Here is a 22,108-nt window from a genome sequence, read left to right on the forward strand (position 1 = left end):
TAAAGAAATATTAGTGAATGAGTTTAGCTCTATAATGGATTAATAAAGGATTGTGGGGATCTGAAAAAGTTTAAAGCTTAACCTTACAGATAATTAAGCTCTGCCAAAAAAAGTACCCATTGCCAGTAGACAGAAATGTAGTCTGGAAGGACTACTAACTGGATGCAGGATGAAACTTCCTTTAATTTTATATGATAGGGGCGCCAGGGTGGCTCATTTGGTTGAGTGCCTGACTCTTGATTTTGGCTCAGGTCATGATCCCAGGGTGCTAAGATCGGGCCTTTTGTGGGGGCTCTGCACTAGCATGGAACCTGCGTATGATTCTCTGTCTCCCTCTGCCCCACTCGTGCACAATCTCTCTCTCTCTCTCTAAAAATAAGAAAAAAATTTTTAGATGATAGTATCATGTTGAAAAAAAATGCTATCAACTAAACTAAAACACGTTGATTTTTTTGTAATTTAGTGTTTTATTTCATACTTCATGAACTAACCCTTTCAGACTTAGATTTATTATGTATCAATCTTGTGTGTGCATATAAAGGGAGATGTAAATACAATTGGTTAAGAGGTTCCAAAATTTCTTTGCATTCAAAACCCACCTTTTCTAAAACACTTTTTGTATCAGTTGTTGATGGCTGTGGTTTTCCATCCAGTATTGTCTTCTGGGCCACCAAAAGTGTTGGAGGTGTATCAACTCCTAAGAGAGCCCTACTACTGAATCTAGGGTTTTTTTTTTTTTTTTTTTTCCTCAAGTCGCTGATTCTATTCCGAAGGCTTCCAGGCTGGCATTGTCTGATCTAACCAGAAGAGGTCAATGAGTAGTTTCCCGGTAACACACAGGATTCATTTTCCTTCTTCAATGATTTTTTTTTTGACCCAAACTTAGAGGGGTTGTAATTGACAAACCATACCATCAGAAATAATATCTAAGTCATTTCAGTGTGTGTGTGTGTGTGTGTGTGTGTGTGTGTGTGTGTGTGTGTTAGGCTTATTTAACTGTTTATTTGTAGGTTTCCAAAATGCATGAAGAACTAATGTACTTGGTAAGGAACTCGGGTTTCTCAGAAGCCTAAGCTCTTTTAGCCAGTCCCATCTCTTTTTTATATGCTGTTAATTTCCTCCTTTAAGGGTTGTGGGTTTTATTAAACAATGCACTCAACTCAGTTGAAATAAGGACAATGTGAAAAGCCACATTCAATTTTCTATATGTGGAGGTGCTGACATCCAGGTTAATACAGCTACCTGGCCAATAATATTAAGAGACCAGTTCGTAAAATGCATCTTGATTTCTGAGATGTTGAAGTGTGAAAAATGTGTGTCTTCGCATCTGTGAAATGTATTATGTCATAGTGGCTGGGTTAATGTATAATGGGTTTTCTTTCACCATTTCCAAGGTTGGGATGTACCTTAAAAGCTTGCCTTTAAAAAAATCAGTATACATATATATATATTTTTGGTGTGTTAAAAAAATCTAAATAGCTGCAATAGCTCAGGTTTAAAGTCGGAGAAAGATGTAGGGGGCGAGGCAAGAGCTGAGTAATACACAAAGAATGGAAACTGTGGAAGCAAAAGCAATGGTGAGTTTAAAAAAAGGGACAAAGTCACAAGCTTATTTAAAAAATGTAATGACAATGACAACAATAGCCAAAGAACAAGGTAGCTCATTCTAAGATTATTTTTACCTAAAACATAAGCTCTTTAATCGGAGGCTCTCTCCATTTTAGGGATGCTCATTTTCCTTATCACAGATTTTAATGATATATTCAGTATTGTGATTGATTCTGGTTTGTGTCCCCCCCATTACAGTCAGCTGTTTTTGCACACCACCATATTCGCAGTGGGTGGTACAGAATACCATTGAATGACTGAGGGGATTTCGGTTAATATTCGTAACCCTTTCATGTGCAGGGGAGGTCTTTGAATACCTACCCTCCTTAAGCCTCAGTTGTCTCCTTTGTCAACTGGGAATAATAGGATTCCTAGTAAGAGCCTCTAAAGGGTTGCTTTGAGGATGAAATGCAAGAGTACATATATAAACCTTAAACACAGTGCCTAGCACAAAGTAAGCGCTCATTAAACAGGAGCTTTTGTTTGCTGCAGCTCACTGCGGCAAACACACACGAACGGCGCAAACGCCGAGCCCTCTCAGCGGAATTTTCTTTTCGAGGTTCGTCTGTTGCTGGGAATTGACAAGCAATTTCCCTCTGGGCCCTCAAATGCTAAAACCTTCGTGTCTATCTCGCGTCCTAACTCCGCTGTGAGCCCAGTCATTTTGGTTAGAACAGGTTTGATTTTACAAGCTCCAGAGTGGGGCCCTGACCCCGGTGGAAGTGTTCGCTTTAAAAGATCTGCGGGAGGGGAGGGTTGGGGCGGGAGGAAGGGGGCTCCAGCGCCGGGGGGCGGGGGTGGGCAGGGGGCGGTGCGCGGCTCCTGCGTCAGAAGGGGCCCTGTTTTCGCACCTTCCCTGACGTCAAAGCTCAGTCAGGACTGCAGCGCTACGTTCCCGGTGGATGTCTACGTGGGCTGAGTCGTGACTCGGGGCCCGGGTCTTGCGAGTGACGCTCGCACTTCGCTCCTCGTCTCACACCGGCGGGAGAGGCCGGGGGGCTCCTCTGTCTGGCTCCGCGGGCTGCGGGCAGCAGGCAGCGGGCGGCCGCGGCGCCCTGGACGGCCCGGGGGGTCCGGGCACCGCCATGGAACCAGAATAGGAAGGGAGCGCGCCCACCGGTCCTCGGCCTGCGCCCAAGCCCGGGAGGAATCCGGGAGGCCTCCGCGGAGGTGAGAACCGCGCCGCAGAGCACCGCGGCGGCGGCGGCTGGCGCGGGCGCGGGCGGGGCGGGCCGAGCCGAGGCGGCGCGCAGCCGGGGCGACGCCCGCGGGCTCCGTGCGCGCGGCCGGGGGTGGGGCCTGCTCGCCTCGCGCCCCGGGCGCCTTCTTCCTCCCGAGGGACCGCCGGACCGCTCGCCCGGCTCCTGCACCCGCCTCGCAGGTCCTTCTCGGCTTCTCCTGTCCCCAGTCCCTTTCTGCCCGTCCTGCGGGAGCGGGGCCGGCGTCTCCGGGCCCGGATCGAGGTGGCTGGGGCGTGGGGTGGAGGTGGGGCGCAGGCTGCCCTGCGCTTCTGTCGGGGGCCCTGGGTCGGAGGGGCCCGCGGACGCGGCCTGGGGCTGGGAGGTGGAGAGGGGGCGGCTCGCGGAGGTCGGATTTGGGGCTTTGTACCCGGGGGGACTTGTAGGGGCACCTGTGGGGCCGAGATCCGAAGCCACCTGTCCACAAATCCCCTTCCCCCATTGCCCTGCGCTATGTCCAGCTGTCCCCAGACCTAGGCCCTTATCAGCCTTTGGCGATTGGGATTTATTTTGGAAGCGTTAGATTTTTGTGTTAACGATCGTTTTACTATCGTCGTGCAACAGTTGTGTAAATCTGCTCAGATTACGCCGTCGTTATTACGTGCTCTTTAGGAGGCCCTTTGCAGCTCCTAACATTATCCGACGCGATGATTTTGGCAGCGCGGGGAAGAAATGCATAACGAGATGCTGGCTGTTAAACGTCTTTAATCCCCAGAATAGAATTATATTTAATTTGTTTGACAGCAATTATATACTATCAGGAAAAAAAAAAAAATAAACCCACTGAAAAAGCCCTTAGCAATCTTATCATCAAGGGAGTCAGTATTAACAATTTGGGGTACGTAAGTGCATATTCGTGTTACATAAAGGGGAATGCTAATGTAGTCTGCTTTTTTTGCTTAGTGCGTTGTGGTCATTTCTATATCAGTGCATAAACGTTTTTCTGCTGCCTTCTTAACGTGCACTGATTTGGACCCAGAGCCTGGAAGGCAAGAATTTTCTTTTTCTCGCTGCACTTTGGCCAGTGGCCAACGTTAGTAAAGAAAGTGGTTAGAGATTTGATAAAGTATCACCGCAATGGCCAAGGTATTGGATAGAAATAAGCTGAATTCAGGGTAACAGCCATCTTTTGTATAATATTGTTTGTTTGGCTTAATAATGTGATGCAGTTTTTTCAGATTGCAGTTTCACCCATTAGTGAATTGTGAAATTAATTTTGTGGGTCGTAACTAGCACTTAAAAAAAAAAAAAAGAAAAGAGGATAGCTTAGTAAATACCAGAATGCATTACAGGTAATGGGGATATTTTGTAAGCTTTGTTTTAACTGCGTGTGTGTGTGTGGACCACTGCGTGCGTGGGGTGCATGCGCGTGAGGGTGCGTACATGTGTGATTGCGTGTGTGTGCCGGGTTGTGATATAAAATGTATTGCTTCCTCGGTGCTACGCTAATTAAGTTTGAAAATCACTAATCCAAGGTACTGTCAGCACTCATCTCAGAATGGGAGCAATGATGCAATTAAGCTAAACGTTAGTTTTACTCTTTTCTTTGGAATATGTGACAGTGTTTATTGCAACAAATTAGATCCCTAATTATTTGTTTTCCCTTAATATTAAAACAATCAATTAGCATTCCTGAAAATACAGAGAGGAAGCATTTTATGGAAGTTAAGAGGTTAAGAGCATAAACTGCTCAGATTGACCTACAGTCAAATCCCAGCTACAGTGGTTATTGGTGTGTGACCTGGAACAAGATACTGCTTCTTTCTAAACCTCAGTTTCCTGATTTGTAAAGTGGGAGTTAACCGGGACACCGATTTCATAAGGGTGTTTGCTATTCAGATGGGATAATGCATATGAAACTGTTGACATAGTGCCTAGCCCAGATTGAGTATTCACTAAAAGTTAGCTATTATTATTTTATTAAGACTGAATGGAGGATAATGCTTGTCACCAGAGGAAAGGCAGCATAAACATAAGGTGGATAATCCAAACAAATGGGAAGTTGAAAATTAATGTTGTAAAGAAAGGGACACTGAATTAATAAGATGGTCTTTCTATTTCAATTAGCCATTGTTTTGTGACTGCTCCCCGGTTGTTTTCCTGTTGCTAGACAGATAATTTGGGTGATCTTACTCAATAAACCAAATGCCTTTCTGTTGTCTTTTTATATTTAATATTAAGTTGGTGTCTGTCTTGTGTGACAGTTGAAAAATATTTCCCATAGGGATTCTGGATTTTGTTAGCTCTTATTTCAAAATACCGTGGTTTGGGAAACACGCACTACAACTCTAACTCATTGCGACGATGTGTTTATCTCTGCAGCAGGTCCAGAGCTCAGGTGTGCAAGAAATAGTCCCAAAAGAAAAATAGATGCAGTTTGAGACATATGTGCTGAAGTCACCTCAGGCAGTCTCAGAGATCTTTGCTCACTGCCTCAGATCGGTTTATGCTCTTTTAAGTGTTTCATAAACCAAAGAAATAGAGTCTGAGCATTGTCCTTTTTTAGAGCATTATTATTTTTATGAAAAATAATTTGAATGCTTTGCACTCAAAAAAAAAAAAAAAAAGGCCATTGCAAGAGTACTTAATTGGGTGTGACAACTGTAAAAGTTTGGGGGAAATCTTAAACGTTAATCAAATGCTGCTCTCAGTTTTAGAAATGCCTGTAAGTTCTTGTTCTGTTTGAAAGGAACCAAAGTGGAAACTTGTTGATGGTAAATTATGGTGTGGTTTATGAAAATATGAAAAAAATATGACTTGGAACTCTAGCTGTCCTAGCCACAAAAAATCTCAATGAAACAAAAAAGCTTAACTTGACCTTAAATGAAACATGTATACATTCATATATCTGAAGTTAGACAAAATACTAATTTATGTGTGTATCTATTTTTAAAATTCTCCTAATTTTTAAATAGGTAATTCTTCGACTGCTGGGTCTTGTCAGATAAGACAGCTTTTGTCTTACACTGATATGCAGTCATTGAAAATTCGGTTTTGGAATTATATATCATATCATATAGGAGTGCTCATCATATATGGTTAAGTGAGAGTCAGCAGGCTACATAGAATATAGTACCGTACCATTTTTGTAAATACATATTTAGAACAAAGAATATATGATAAATATTAATGGTGGGTAGTGGGATTATGACTGATTTTAGTGGTCTTTATTTTTATAATTGTGCCATGGTATGTTTTATTTTCATAATAAAAATTAATAAAAGTAATATTTGAAAGAAAAATTACTGTGTGTTTTCCTAATTTGCAAGCATAAATGAGACTAAATCTTTGCTCTAAGGGATACTGATTCTTTGTATTTGGATAATTTGGGTGTTAACTAATACTCTAATATCCTAGAAAATGGTGCCGCATAGTTTAACTTACCCTGTGAAAAGCTCCTTTGAATAGGGAAGAACCACTGTTCCAGAATTTTCTTAAAGCTCTGCATATACTGCTTTCCAAAAAAGCCCAAAAACAAACAACCAACAACAAAAAAACCCCCACACTGTCTGAATATGTGGTCTAAATTCTTAAGTTTTCTTTTAACTACGATCATGTTGAAGCTGAATCTACGTTTCTTGCTTTATTGCCCCTTAAATTTTTAAGTGAAGTCTTGGCTCCAGCTTAACTTGTCAGTTTACTGTCTCTAAAGGTACTTTTGCTTTCTTGCTTTTGTACTTTTGCTTTTTTGTTACTTGGAATATCTTTTCCTGATCTTTATTTAAGTACACCCTACACATTTTCCAATGTCCAGTTAAAAAGCTATATCCATTGTGACATTTTGGCACTTACTGTTTGTGCTTAGGCATTTCTCAGTCGTTTCCTAGTGCCATTTTAAACTTCTTGAGAGCAAGAAAGCTTGTCTATTTCTATCCTTTAAAGCTTCCAGCATCTGCACGGGGTAGGTGCTAAGTATTTATTCCTTGATTATACAGTGCTGTCACAGCCTCTTTTGAACCAAATTGTTGGAGTTTTTTGTTAACCAATGATCCTGGGTAAGGGTCATCAACACATTGCCAACAACAATGTGGAAGAATAAACAAGATTGATAATTTGGCCTAATTGTCAATTGATAGGTGATCAAGAATTGACAGTGTTTTTCACCGAAAGTAACATAAGAACCGAGTTGTGTGGTTCGTCCAGGATCCACACTTAATTCCATGTAAATATTTCTTTCAAACATTTCCTATAAAGCTCATATGGGTTTGTAGCATCGTGTTCTTACCCTTACCAGAGATCCAGTTTATTTTCCAGCTGCTGTTCCTGGAACCCAAAGATCTGAAATACTCGATGGTGGGTTATATGGGTGGGCCATGACAATTGCTCTGTCCCAGAGCATCTTAGGAGGTCATGTGGGAGTCTATGAGTCACAGTATGTAAAGTGCTTTGTGTTAAAGAGTTAGTATTTTTTTCTCCCATTGACACATAATTGGGTTACTTTTCAAACTTATCTATGACTTGGGGATAGTTACTTGGCCTATGGTAGACACTTAGGGGGCTGATCTTTTTTTTTTTTTTAATTGTTTTAATTTACAGATGTTTTCCAGGACTAATGCAACTGATGAAATACCTGCCCTTTTCTGCTCAAGGTAAGTGACTTGTTACTTTATGAAAATACCAGGTACCAGTAGAATTCAGAATTGGAATAAAAAGACCCATTCAGTCATGAAAAGTAATATAATCCCAGGCCCCAAAGAAATGATCCCTTTAGTAAGTAAGAATTTTATTAGTATGTAAAAAATGATGACTTATGTTACTGCTTCAGCCTGCCTCAGAATCACCTTAGAGCATTTTAAATATGCATAATAGGCATGTGCCTGGCTCCCCACCAGGCGGTTTTGATTTAGTCAGTTTTTGAGGTGGGGTTCCTAGCATGCAAAGTTTGAAAAATGCCAATCAGGTGCTTCAGAGTCATGGTAGCTCACTGTCTCAGTGGCATGTATGTGACATGAGATGACAGAAATGCAGATAATCATGGCATGGGAATTAAAGGCTGTATGTGTCAAAGATCAAAAAAAATTATAAAGAATTTCAATTTTGTGTGTGTGTGTGTGACATTAGACTAATACTTTCATTTTGCCTTTCATTCAATGATTGTTTTAAATACATTTCGAATTTTTTTTTTTAATTAATTTATTTTTGAGAGACAGAGAAAGATAACGCACAAGTTGGGGAGGGGGCAGAGAGAGAGAGAGAGAGGGAGACACAGGATCCGAAGCAGGCTCCAGGCTCTGAGCTGTCAGCACAGAGCCGGATGCGGGGCTTAATCGTGAGATCATGACCTGAGCTGAAGTCAGACGCGTAACCTACTGACCCACCCAGGTGCCCCCATTTTAAATATATTTTGAATAAAGCACTAGAAAATTTGTTATTTTATGATTTTCAAAGTTCAGGTTTAGGCCCTAGGGTTCTCTCAGCTTGAAAATTGGCTATATCTATACACACAGCTTAAAGCTTGTTTCATTTTGTTGTTTCAGGTTAATAAATGAAGTAAAATAATGGAAAAAAGACCAAATTTTAAATAAGTCATTTTTTATATATTCTCTGTTTCAGAGGCTGGTTTAATTGATTTATCTTCCTTGTAAGTGTGGAAGCCAGAAAGTCAAAGTTTGTCGTAATAAAAAGTAACAGGTGAGTGCATGTTACAGTAGCATTTTGATTTAATAAAGCTCTTCTGTTCTCATTGATTTTCAGGCTTGACTTCATTTCTAAATATTGATTTTAATGAGTAAACTTTTTGTATTGCAGGATCATCTTATCAGAAATATTCTACACATTATAGGATGGTTCTGTTACATATTCAACAGACAAGAATGTTTAAAATGATTCGAATTAAAACTTGATGAAATTATTTCTTAAAATTCTGTTTTCATCTTAACAAAACAGCAAAAACCTTAAAATTATATTGAATTATTTAAAATAATCATTAACTGTAAATACTTTATGTCAGTGAGTAAATAGTTGTGTATCAGAATTACTTGGGAAATGAAAAAAATTCTGAATTCTAGGCTGTCTCAGCCCTACTAAATCAGAATTTTGGGGAATGATTGTGCTATTCAACCTGGGTTGGGAACCACTGCAGTATGTAATGTTGAAGGATGATAGTTTCAAGGCGGTAGAAACTTGGAGACTTTTTTTATTTGTAGAGAGATCTCATTGCACCAACTGGAAGAAATTCCTCATATTTATTTGGTTTATGTAGTTGTCAGGAGAAAAGTGTCTTGTGTTTCAGACCCAAATGAGTTATTTTGATTTTTAGTAATTCTGTCAGGTAATTTATCTTAAAATCTGCACCTTTGTGGATTAAGCAGAAAATACATGCATCTTTACTCCCGTGACGGAAGTAGATGTTAGGTATAACAATGAGAATTCATGTAACGTCAGATTTTATGTAGGAACACAATGGGAAAATTACTGAGCCTCATTCGCATATAGTGAATATACTATAACAACAACATAGAGGTAGGAATTTGTCTTTACGGATTGAGTACTGAACCAATTCCTAATAACCGTAACAAGTTATCAGAAAATTGATAAAAAATTGAGTCCAGTCTCCACCTGTCAACAACACACCCCTTTTTTGGAAGGTGCACAACTCTCCCCCTCTCCTCCAGGCTCACTGATCGATTCAGTAGCTTTTGGCAGACTTACCTAATTTCATAATTATTCAAAATAAGGGTGCATCGTACTCAAGAATGAATTTCTGTTCTCTGATATTACCAAGGGTATTTTCCTCAGGGTAGTAAGGACTTAACTGTTTCTTTGTTTGTTTTTTTCTTCCCGTTTTTTCTTTTTTCCAGTTGGAGTATTCCCGGACAGTAGCCACTTGACTTTGGTTATTCAGCATGCAGAACAGACAGGGGTACTGCAGCTATTGCTGTGTGCGCTATAATAACCTGGAACAGGTGAGAGGATCCTGTTAATAAACAGTTACACCTCAAAGGACCTAGTCATGCATTTTATTAAACTCATTTACTCACCCATTGAACAGATTGTTGTGAATCCTCTAATTGGTAGACACCATTTAAAGTTCTCAGGATACAGCCAGGGACAAATCCACATCCCTTTTGTAGTATAGTAAGACAGAAAATAAATAATCATATAAACTTAATACATGATAAGTCAGATTGTGATAAATGTTATGAGGAAAATAAAATAGAGAAGGGAGTGCACTTTCAGGTGGGGCGGCCAGATAAGGTTAAGGAGTGACATTTGAGTTGAGATTTGAATGAAGTTTGGGATCCAGGCTGCCTTATATCTGGGGAAAGAATTTCTAGGTAGAGGGAGGAGAGAGTAAAGACAGAGACCCCAAGGTAGAAGGGTGGTTGGCGTGCTGGTTAAAAGCCAGGAGCCGATGAGGCCAGAGTGCTGGTAAGGTGGAGGGTGGGTGTGAGGTGATAGGTGAAGAATCTAGAGAATTAGATGCTGTAAGACATTGTAGAATAAGGTAAGGACTTAGAAGATTATGCTTCCATGCGCAAATGTTTTAAATGTTGCTAGAGTTTAGATTTTTTCCCCTCCTCTCGTTGCTTGTGTTTTTGGGGTTGTAAAAGATTGCTGGGTCCAAGGTCATGAACAGTTACGCCCTGTATTTTCCTCTGAGAATTTTATAGTTTTTGTTCTTACATTTAGGTCTCTGATTCATTTTCAGTTAATTTTTTTATATGTTGTGATTTTAATGCCCTCCTAGAAGCCCTGTCTCCAAATACAGTCACATTGAAAGAACTTCAACATAAGAGTTTGGGGCCTGGGGGACACAATTCAGTCTGTAGCAATTAATATTGATTGAGTTTTAGCTATTAAGCCAATTTTATATCCCTGGGCTAAATCCCGCTTGGTCATGGTGCTTAATCCTTCTGTATGTTCCTGGATTTGGCTTGCCAGTATTTTGTTGAGGATTTTTGCGTCTATATTCGTAAGAAATATTGTCTGTAGCTTTCTTTTCTTGTGATTTTTTGGTTTCAGAACTCGGGTGATGCTGGCTTCAGAGAATGAATTGAGTAGTGTCCCTTTCTTTTTGTTGGAAGAGTTTGGGAAGAATTGTATATGGACGTTTTGAAGTCAGTATTCATAGTAATAGTAGCTGTAGGTCTTCTGACCAGAATTGTTCACTTGGCAGAGCCTCAAGGTTTTCTTCAGGGTCTGAGCTGTGGAATTGTGTCCTAGGTGAAGGAGTAATATAAGGAAGCTCTGGTCCTGTTAGTCTGTACTATTCTATCTCAAGTGATACCTAAGACAAGTTTGTCCTGCGTAAAAATTCTGCTGTTCAGTGGCATTTGTTTTGTTTAGTTATCAACAGTCATCATTTAAATTCATACTAAGGAAAAGTAATTACGATTTCTACATCTCTGCCTTTTAACAGAAAAAAACTTTCTAATGCTGGTTATAAACACGAGGCGGCAGATAATAAACCTCAAAGCTGTCTTTAGTGTTTCTGTCATGATCGATAAAATGATGTCATCACTTGACTTGGACGATTACTTGTTGAACTTTTGACATTACTAAAACATTGAATCTTTAACTACAAGTTCTATTCAGTAAGCATTCAGTATAACTTTTTGCCAAAGGGTTAAAATTTTAGACATTTGGATACTCCTGTACTAAGCAGGCACTTAAAAAGACTGTTGAGGGGGTACCTGGGTGGCTCAGTTGGTTAAGTGAAGGACTCTTGGTTTCGGCTCAGGTCGTGATCTCATGGTTTATGGGATGGAGCCCCACGTTGCGCTCTGTGCTGACATCACAGAGCCTGCTTGGGATGCTCTCTCTGTCTGCCCCTCCCCTGCTTGCTTGTGCGCGCTCTCTCTCTCTCTCTCTCAAATAAGACTTAAAAAAAGACCCTGTTGATGACAGCTGAAGTAATTTGCACTAAGTACAAAGTCTTAAATAAAGAGATAAATTTCATGGCTTTGGAGAACTCTAAAGGCAGTGGAGAAATAGAGGACCCAGATGTAGCTGAAGATTCAACAGAAACAATGGAAACCCAAAGAAAGAAAACAACTACCAATTTAGTATTCGATGCTTGATAAATATATCCTTGAAAAAAAAGGTGAAATAGAAATATTTTCAGAAAACGAAAATTAAGGGAATTTACTGGCAACAGACCCTGACTGAAGGAAATACTAAAAAGAGTTCTTCAGACAGAAGGAAAATGATTTCAGTTGGAAGCTTAGAGATACGGGAAGTCAGGAAGATCAGTGGAAAGGTAGCAGGTGATTTAAATGAATGATATCTTGTGGCATTGACAACGATGACATATAAACTGGAAGGAAAGTATATCGAGTTAATTCCTTGCTTAAGAAGAGAGTAAAAGTAGCAAGTGATTTTAGATCTTGGTAGGTCAGGGTTGCTTGTGATAATCTGTTACCACTAACAGACTAGAAAAAGAACCTGGCCTATAACTACCTACCAACTTAACAGAAGTGGAGAACTTGGAATAATAAAAAGCGGTCCACAAGAAGGAAAGAAAGAAGAGACATAGGGACATCGCAAAGGCAGGAGTAATGAAAACAGTTTTAAAAATAAAAACAAAGATTAAATCCAAATGCATCAGTACTGTATTAAGTAATAGACTTGATGCTTGAATTAAACTATTCAATATTTTATCGGAGGTTCTAGCAAGGGAAATAAAGAGAAATTAAAATGGTACATATTAGATAAAAAGAAACAAAACTGTGATTGTACCTTGCACAAAGTGTGATTGTAGATGTAGAAAACCTGAAGATATCTAGGTAAACTATTAGAATTGATAAGTGAGTTTAATAAGCTTGTTGGGCAACATAAAAAGAAATTGTATTTTTATATCCAACAGCATATAGAAAATGAGATCTAAAAAAGGTATTTAATAATAGCATCAAAGAACATGAACTCCTTAGGAATAAATATAACAAAATATGTATAAGGTTTTTATGTAGAAAACCATAAACACTGAGAGAAATATAAGAAAAATTAAATAATTGGTGTGATATACCAATTGGAAAAATCAATATTATAACCATGTCAGTTTTCCCCAAACATATATATTGATTTAATGAAATTCCAAACAAAATTCCAGGAAAGTTTTTTTAAGCATGTATTTTTAAGTAGTCTCCACACTCAACAAGGGGCTTGAACTCTCAACCCCGAGATCAAGAGTCACTAAGTGAGCCAGGCGCCCCTAGAAGAGTTGTTTGTAATGAAAATTAAGCCAGTTCTAAAAATATGTATGCACATGCAAAAGGCTAGGAAAAACCGGGATAATCTTATAGAAGAACAAAGTCAGGAGACTTCGTGTACCAGGTATCAAAATTTATTACTAAACTACAGTCATTAAATTTTTTTTTTTAACGTTTATTTATTTTTGAGACAGAGAGAGACAGAGCATGAACAGGGGAGGGGCAGAGAGAGGGGGAGACACAGAATGTGAAACAGGCTCCAGGCTCTGAGCTGTCAGCACAGAGCCCGACGCGGGGCTCGAACTCACGGACCGTGAGATCATGACCTGAGCCGAAGTCGGACGCTTAACCGACCAAGCCACCCAGGCGCCCCTAAACTACAATCATTAAGACAGCGATGTAAAGTTAGAAAGACCATGGAAGGAAACCAAAAACTCTAGAAACAGACACATACATGGATATTTGATTTGTGACAAATACGGCCCTAAAGAATGGTGAGGACAGGACTTTCTTCCATAAATGGTACTGAGTCAATTGGATATCCATATGGAGAAGAAATGAAACTCTATTACTAAATCATCCTGGATACAAATGCCAATTTCAAGTAGATTGTAGATGTGCATATTACAGGTAAAAACAAGACTTCTAGAAATAAACAGAAAATCTTTATGATTCTGAGTTAGGGAAGGATATCCTAAACTAGTAACAAGAAGCACTGAAAAAGAAAAATGGGAGATGATTAAGAAGGTGGAGAGGTGTCCTGTAACTATTGCCGGGAAAGCTGTGGATTTACTGTGCATGTGTGTGTGCGCTCACAAAAATAAACTTTATGAACCCTCTGCCCCCAAAAGAAAAAGTGAAAAGATAAGCCATTGAGAGAAGGATGATACTTGAAACACATATAATTGAACAAAGAGTTCATGTCGAGAATAAATAATTTTTACACTTCGTTAAAAAAAAAAAAAGAACATGCATTTGGAAGACAGGAAGAGACTTGAACAGACAAATCATGAAAGAAGATATGCAGGTCACCACTAAAAACGAAAAGCTATCACAAAAATTGCAAAGTAAAGCAACAGTGATACAACATTAAACCCGTTCTACAGTAGTTAAAATTAAAGAGACAATGGCAAGTGTTGATGAGGAAATGGAGGGCTGGAAACCATGACACATTGCTGATGAGGGTACAGATCGGTATAGATGCTTTGGAAGACATCAGTGCAGAGCCTGATGTGGGCTTGATCCCGTGGTGAGATCATGACCTGAGCTGAAATCAAGAGCCAGATGCTTAACTGACTGAGCCACCCAGACACCCAAGAGGGTGATTCAACTTTCTTCTCTTTTTTAATAGATTTTTATTATAAAGATATTTGCTTGGGAAAAATACAAGAATTTATTTATTTTTTATTAAATTTTTTTTTTAATGTTTATTATTTGAGAAAGAGAGAGCAAACAGGGGAGGGGCAAAGAGAGAGGGAGATACAGAATTGGAAGCAGGCTCCAGGCTCTGAGCTGCCAGCATAGAGCTCGACGCAGGGCTCGAACCCACAGACTGTGAGATCATGACCTGAGCTGAAGCTGGCCACCCAACCAAGCCACCCAGGCACCCCAAAAAATAAGAATTTGTAAGAAAAAATTTAAAATTACCTCTAAGTGTACCTCACAGATGTTAATGATTTTAAAATTTTGGTTTATTTTCTTCCATTAACTTGTCTATACCTTTTAAAACTATAGTTTCAGGTAAAAGCACACATGTGATTTTTGCATCTTCCATTTTTCTTCTAATATGTAACATTCCTCCATATTATTTAAAATTCTTTGTATTAATTTAGGTAGCTGTACAGTATTACATCTTAGGGTATAATTTAAATATTTTACTGTTAGACATTTTGGAGATTTCTTGTTTTTTGTTGTTAAGCTTTTTTTTTGCAAAAATCATCCACATTTAAGATGATTTCCTTAGGACAGATTTAGAGAAATGTAATTATTATATTGAAGGGAAAGGTCCTTGTATGATTTTTAGATGCATATTTTAGAATTGCTCTATAGAATGTTCATGTCAATTTATACTTCTACCAGGAGTATATAAACGAATCCATTTGTGAAACTCACTACTAATGAGTATTACCTGTGTAAAACTATTCAGTTTTTTTTTTTTTAATAGCATATGTCCAGTGCTCAGCACAGATACTTGACTACACAGAATCGACAGCGGATGGGTACCACTAGTTTGATGGAACGTTTCTTGCAGGATGTACTCCGGCACCACCCATATCATTCTCAAGAAAGCAGGTAAAGTAGCTGAGTGGGACCATATTAGTCCGCAGTTACTGTATGTTACAGTAGATGGTTGTGTTAACTTTCTAGTACTTCTTAAAGTAAATCTTTTAATTAAGGAACATACAGTGAGATTTTTATCTAGTAACTTCTCTTTGCAATTCTTTAAAAATTTTTCCTAGCTTAAATAAGCAATTTCACTGTAAAAGATATGGACTACACCATACTTTTCTCTAAATAAATGTCTTAGGCCAATAAATAATTCTATATCATTAAGGTGTTCTATTAAGAATGTCATAGGAGTAAGCTGGGGAAAAGGTGGGGGCAAAAATAGCTTTTAATTTTTTGTAACGTGTGTTTATTTTTGAGAGAGAAAGTAAAAGCGAGAGTGAGAGAAACTGAGCACAAGCAGGGGAGGGGCAGAGAGGGAAGGAGATACAGAATCTGAAGCAGGCTCCAGGCTCTGAGCTGTCAGCATAGAGCCTGATGTGGGGCTCGAACCTACGAACCGAACCACGAGATCATGACCTGAGCCGAAGTTGGATGCTTAACTGACTGAGCCACCCAGGCGACCCAATGCTTACTTTCAAAAGATTAGTAACAGACAACGTGGTGACAGTAATGGAGAGTAAGGGTGGTCTAAGTAAAAACTAAGTCTGTTCCACATTAATTGAACTATTTGCTAACTCAATAGAAGAGACCTCAAGTAGAATTGGCTTTTTAATGATCTGTCAGTATCTTGAGAGCTTGTATCAATTTTGATTGAAATTTTAATAAAAATAAATTTTTTGGTAACATTTAAGAGTTAAAGGAAAACGTTGGTAGAAGATTGGACTAAATAGTGTGGTGAGTTTGCAGCTACAGCTGTATGAGAAAGCAAAATAGATTATTAGCACATCTGTGCAGAATTAATTGTTGAGATAGTGACCAGCAGTTTCTAGAAAAAGGGTAAACTTGAATGCTTTGCAGATCACAACCTAGAATTTAGCGAATGATGAAAAGTTTAAATCGGGACATTTTTTAAAAATGTTATTTTTTAGCCGTTGGAAAGATGATCTTGTGGTGAGTATAAATTTCCAGTTTATAGCTTGTATAAGCAGTGCTTCAACACACATATTTGTACATGCAGCTATTTCTGTGGTGTGCATTTCTAGAACTTGAACTTCTGGGCTAAAGTTTCTGGACCTTAAAAAATACATAATTTTTTTTTATTATTTGACCTTTCATTTTGGAGTTATTTCAGGCTTACAAAAAAGTGCAAAACTGGTACAAGGAATTCTTGTATAACTTTCACCTGACTTCTTCAGATGTTAAATCTAAAATAGTCACATCACAGTGATCAAATCCATGGAATTACATCGGTGCTATACTATTTGTAGACAAAATCTTACTCAGATTTTGTCAGTTGTCTTTCTAATGTCCTTTATTTTGGGACCAGGATTCAGTCCAGGAGCACATATGGCATTTAGTTGTTCCATCTCCTTAGACTCCCTGAATCACGAACAGTTGCTTAGTCTTTTGCTTTCAAGGCTTGGACACTGCTGGCCACTTATTTTGTATGATGTCCCTACATTGGGGTATGGCTGACATTTTCTCATGATTAAACTTAGGTTATGCGTGTGGGAGAAGAACAAATTATAGTTGATGTGCCCTTCTCAACGTATCCAGAGACCCATGATGTTGCCATGTGTCATGGCTGGTGATGTTAACTTGGATCACTTAATTTTAAGATGGCTTCTCTACTGTAATGTTCCTGTTTTCCCCATTATAATTAATGACAAGGACTTTGAGACTATGTAAATAAATATCCTCTTTCTCATTGTACTTCCACTCGCTTGTATTAAACATTGATTGATGATTCTTCCCTGAAACAGTTATTACATGTATTAATCAGAATTCTACCTTTATAAAGAAGGGCTTTCTGGTTGTCTCACTTATTTATTGAGTTATCTGTTTATATCATTATAAACTCATGGATATGTCTTTTGTGGGTTTTAATCCTTTACTATTAATTTATTTTGTTGCTCCAGGTGTGTGTGTGTGTGTGTGTGTGTGTGTGTGTGTGTGTGTAAATTTAAAAATCTTGAGACACTTCCTAGAAGGCTATGCCAATTTATATGCAATTTATATTATATACATATTCATAGTAGTCTATGAGAAAGCTCATTTCTTATCACTCTTGCCAACACTGGGATTGGCAACTTTTACCCTCCTAACATAACAGGCCAAAACCATGTGTCCCTTAATTAGCCTTTATTTACTTACGAATAAAATAGATCATCTCTCTATATATGTTTATTAGCCATATGTTTATTTTATGAATTGTTTGTAGATTTGCCTGTTTTCCTATTGAGTTATTTGTATATTTTGGATTTGGATGCAATATTTATAGATAATAGTCCTTTGTATCTTAAATAGGTTGATTATTTTCTCAAAATCTGTCCAGTGTCTTTCATCTGTGTGTATTGTCTTTTACTATATAGAAATTAAACATTTTGGCATAATTCGATACAAGGGGACTTTTCCTTTATGGCTTCTTTCATGACTTTTCCTTCATGTCCTTATTTCTACTTTTAAATATTAAAAAAAATTTTTTTTTAATGTTTATTTTTGAGAGAGACAGAGATAGAATGCGAGTGGGTTGGGGCAGAGAGAGAGGGAGACACAGAATCTGAAGCAGGCTCCAGGCTCCGAGCCGTCAGCACGGAGCCTGATGAGGGGCTCAAACTCACAAACTGTGAGATCATGACCTGAGCCGAAGTTGGATGCTCAACTGACTGAGCCACGCAGGCGCGACTACTTTTAAATATTTTTAATCTTCCTGGAATTTGTTTTTATACGTGGTATGAGGTAGGGCTTATTATTATTATTTTTTATAAACATATATTATCTCCACTGATAAAATGTCACGTTAGGGCCACCTGGCTGGCTCAGTTGGTAGAGCACAGGACTCTTGATCTCCAGTTGTGAGTTCGAGCCCCACATTTATTTGGTGTGCAGATTACTTTAAAAACAAAAAAATGTCAACTGTAACGTAAGCTAAATTCCTGTATTTTTGTATCTATATATCTGATTTTGAATTCCATTTTCTTACCTTGAGGTTTTTTAATCTCATGTAACATATTATGTTTACAAGCATTCTGAATTACAGAGTTTGTTTTTTAAAGTTTCTTCTCTCTTCCCCTCTTATCTAGACATTGCAGGTTTTTGTATTATTTTAGCCTTCTTGAAAATCAGCTCTTGGTTTGTTTTTGTTTTCTATTTATTGGTTTTTCTTTTTCTTGTTTCCTCAGATTTCCTAGGTGGGGGGGAATTTGGTTATTTTTTTGTTTTTTTTTTAAAGTTTTTTTTATTATTGTTTATTTATTTTGATAGAGAAAGAGCGAGCACAAGCGGGGGAGGGACAGAGAGGAGAGACAGAATCCCAGTGTGGAGCCCTTTGTGGGGCTAGAACTCACAAACCGTGAGATCATGACCTGAGCCAAGATCAAGAGTGAGAGGCTTGAACTGTGCCACCCAGGTGTCCTGGTTATTTTTTTCTGTCTTCCTGAATTAATTGCTCATTTAACTCATTTGTGTCTACCAAATCGTTTATTAGTGGAAGATTTAAAAGTGTGAGGTTTCCATTTTGATCACATTTCATAGATTTGATATATAGTTTTAAAATTTTATTTATAGATTTCAGAAACGTAGCACAAGAGTTATGTAAAAGGGGTTTTGAATCTTTAACAGTTAGGTTTTTAGAGGGCTTTTTGGTGTAAAATGAGTTTAAAATGAGTAGAAATGTGGATTGTGGTTTAGTTGTTAATTTTAAGCATGTGCGAATACAGTTGTAAATCAAAGCATCTAGATGGTGAACCCTGTAACTTTTGGGATCTTGCCTAATTGTTTGATTTTATGATACTGCCTTCTTCTTCTTTGCCAAATGTTACAAGATTAATTTTATTTTCAGATTGTCGTGACAGTCTTTAAGACAAATACATGGGGATGGTCTTCAGGGGTTCTGAGAAACTAGGGTTAAGTGGCATTTCTCCTGCAGTTTTATTGATGAGAATTCAGAAGTATGAACAATTTTGGAATTTTTTGGCCCCGTCATATGATTCTGATATCTGGGTTAACTTTTTAATTTTACAAGTGCCAAAAAAAGTGTTATTTTAGTGTTAATCATGGTAAATTTTCAGGGGAAAGAAATCATGATATTTATGATATGTTAAAAAAAAGTTGTGGGGCACCTGGCTGGCTCATTCAGTGGAGCATGTGGCTCTTGATCTGGGGGTTGTGCGTTTGAGCCCCACGTTGGTTGTGGAGATTACTGAAAAATAAAAAAGCTTTAAAAAAAAGTTGCATGTGACTGACACGTATATACATTTCTCTTAGATGATTGAGGCATCTCGCAAATTGAAAAATATTTAATAAAGGTACCTTTTAGGTGTTAATGTATTTTTAAAAACTTATTTTTAATAGACTACATTTTAGGACAGTTTTAGATCAACAGAACACTTGAGAAGGTAGTACACAGAGTTCCTGTATACCCTCCCCATCTAGTTTCCATGTTACTAACAACTTACACTGGTATGGTACACTTGTTACAATTAATGGACCAGTATTAATACATTAAGTTCTGTAGTTTATTCGGTGTTCTTAGTTTTTACCTAATGTCTTTTTCTGTTTCAAGATCCCTCCTAGGATAACCATGTTCCATTAACTTGTCATGTCTCCTTAGACTCCTCTTGGCATTTTTAATTTTAATAGACATTGCCAGATTATTGTTCATAGAGATTAAACTAACCTATACCTCTACTAACAGTGTATTAAAGTGCCCCTGTCATGACACCCTTGCCAAAACAATGTGTTGCTGTAAACACTGGGGTGCTTGTAGCCCTTTGAATTAGTACTTTTGTATTCTTTGGGTAAGTACCTAGTAGTGCAGTTGCTAGATCATAGGGTAGTTCTGTTTTTAACTTTCTCCATACTGTTTTCCAGAGTGGCTGCGCCAGTTTGCATTCCCACCAATGGTGCAAGAGAGTTCCCCTTTCTCTGCATCCTCGCCAACACATGTTGTTTCTTGTGTTGTTGATTTTAAGCCACTCTGACAGGTGTGAGGTGATATCTCATTGTAGGTTTTTGATTTGTATTTCCCCGATAATAAGTATCTTTTTGTGTGTCTGTTCACCATCTGTAATGTGTCTTTGGAAAAATGTCTGTTCCTGTCTTCTGTACTTTTTTTTTTTTTTTTTCAATTGGATTGTTTTTGGTGTGTTGAGTTGTAGAAGTTCTTTATGTATTTTGGATACTAACCCTTTATCAGATATGTCATTTCCAAGTATCTTCTCCCATTTGGTAGGTTGCCTTTTTCTTTTCTCTAACGTTTGGTTATTTTTGAGAAAGAGCACGCGTGCGCCCACATGAGTGTGGGAGGGGCAGAGGGAGAGAGGGAGACACAGAATCCGAAGCAGACTCCAGGCTCTGAGCTGTCAGCACAAAGCTCACAAACCTTGAACTCACACACCTTGAGATCATGACCTGGGCTGAAGTCAGACACATAACTGACTGAGCCACTGAGGCACCCCAAGTGGTAGGTTGCCTTTTGGTTTTGTTGATTGTTTCCTTCACTGTGTAGGAGCTTTTCTTGGGTGAAGTCCCAATAGTTTATTTTTCTGGAAACATACCTAGGAAGAAGTTGTTCTTACTGATGTCAGAGACGTTGTTACTGTCTGTGTTCTCCTTTAGGATTTTAATGGTTTCATATCTTACATTTAGGTCTTTAATCCATTTTGAATTTATTTTTGTGTTTGGAGCATTATCTCCAATAGCCAAGTTACGGAAACAGCCCAAACGTCCATTGACTGATAAATTGGTAAAGAAGATGTGGTATATATATACAACGGAATACTGCTCAGCCACGAAACAGAACAGAATCTTGCCATTTGTAACCATGTGGATAGAGCTAGAGAGTATTATGCTAAGCGAAATAATTCAGTCAGCGAAAGACAGATACTGCATGATTTTACCATATGTGGAATTTAAGAGACAAAACAAACGAGCATAGGGGAAAAAGAGAGGAGAGACACGCCAAGAAACAGACTCTTAACTATAGAGAACGGATGGTTACCAGAGGGGAGGTGAGTGGGAGGATGAGTGAAATAGGTGATGGGGATTAAGGAGGGCACTTGTGATGAGCACCGGGTGATGTATGAAAATTCTTGAATCACTATATGGTACACCTGAAACTAATATATGACACTCTATGTTACCTAACTGGAATTTAAATAAACACTTCAAAAGAAACGACAATGTGTTAAGATTTGTGAATTCACAAACTAACATTTGTGAATGATTACTATTTTCCGGGTCTTTTAAAAAATGCTCTTTACGTAGCAAAACTAATGTACTCCTCAAAACAATTTCTTGGGGGAAAATAATACTATATTCTTTCTCTAGGAGAAAACCGGAGGCTGGAAGGTGAAGTGACTGATGTTAAACTTTTTACTGTTTACCGCTCTGATATATGGCTTTTTTTTTTAAGAACAGCTTTTCATGTTTAGGAGCCATCTGTGTTGATTTTATTCTTTTTTAATTAAAAAAAAAGTTTTTTTTAAAGTTTATTTTGAGAGAGAGATTGCGGGTGGGGAAGAGGAAGAGAGAGAGGGAAAGAGAGTCCTGAGCAGGCTCTGTGCTGTCAGTGCAGAACCTGACTTGGGGCTTGAACTCAAGAACTGTGAGATCATGACCTGAGCTGAAACCAGGAGTTGGACACTCAACCAACTGAGCCACCCAGGTGCCCTGCCATTTGTGTTTATTAAGTAGCAATTGGTGGAGCTCCCTCCATCTCCT

General features: G+C 38.4%; 1 protein-coding gene across 3 annotated transcripts in view; it reads left to right on the plus strand.

Moving 5' to 3' along the window:
* The first annotated feature begins 2,535 nt into the window (after positions 1-2,535).
* The window catches only part of ZDBF2 (zinc finger DBF-type containing 2), a 31,803-nt gene continuing 12,230 nt past the window's right edge, over positions 2,536-22,108 (plus strand). Inside the window, exons 1-5 of one of the 3 annotated variants that reach the window (XM_042995161.1) lie at positions 2,536-2,778; positions 7,383-7,435; positions 8,400-8,477; positions 9,647-9,751; positions 15,162-15,289. In XM_042995161.1, the coding sequence (XP_042851095.1) occupies positions 9,692-9,751; positions 15,162-15,289 (188 nt within the window). In that variant the 5' untranslated portion in view covers positions 2,536-2,778; positions 7,383-7,435; positions 8,400-8,477; positions 9,647-9,691. The other 2 variants (XM_042995162.1, XM_042995163.1) reach the window with 2 other exon arrangements.

This window comes from Panthera tigris, chromosome C1, assembly GCF_018350195.1.
Source record: "Panthera tigris isolate Pti1 chromosome C1, P.tigris_Pti1_mat1.1, whole genome shotgun sequence".
In the NCBI taxonomy this organism is placed as follows: domain Eukaryota; kingdom Metazoa; phylum Chordata; class Mammalia; order Carnivora; family Felidae; genus Panthera; species Panthera tigris.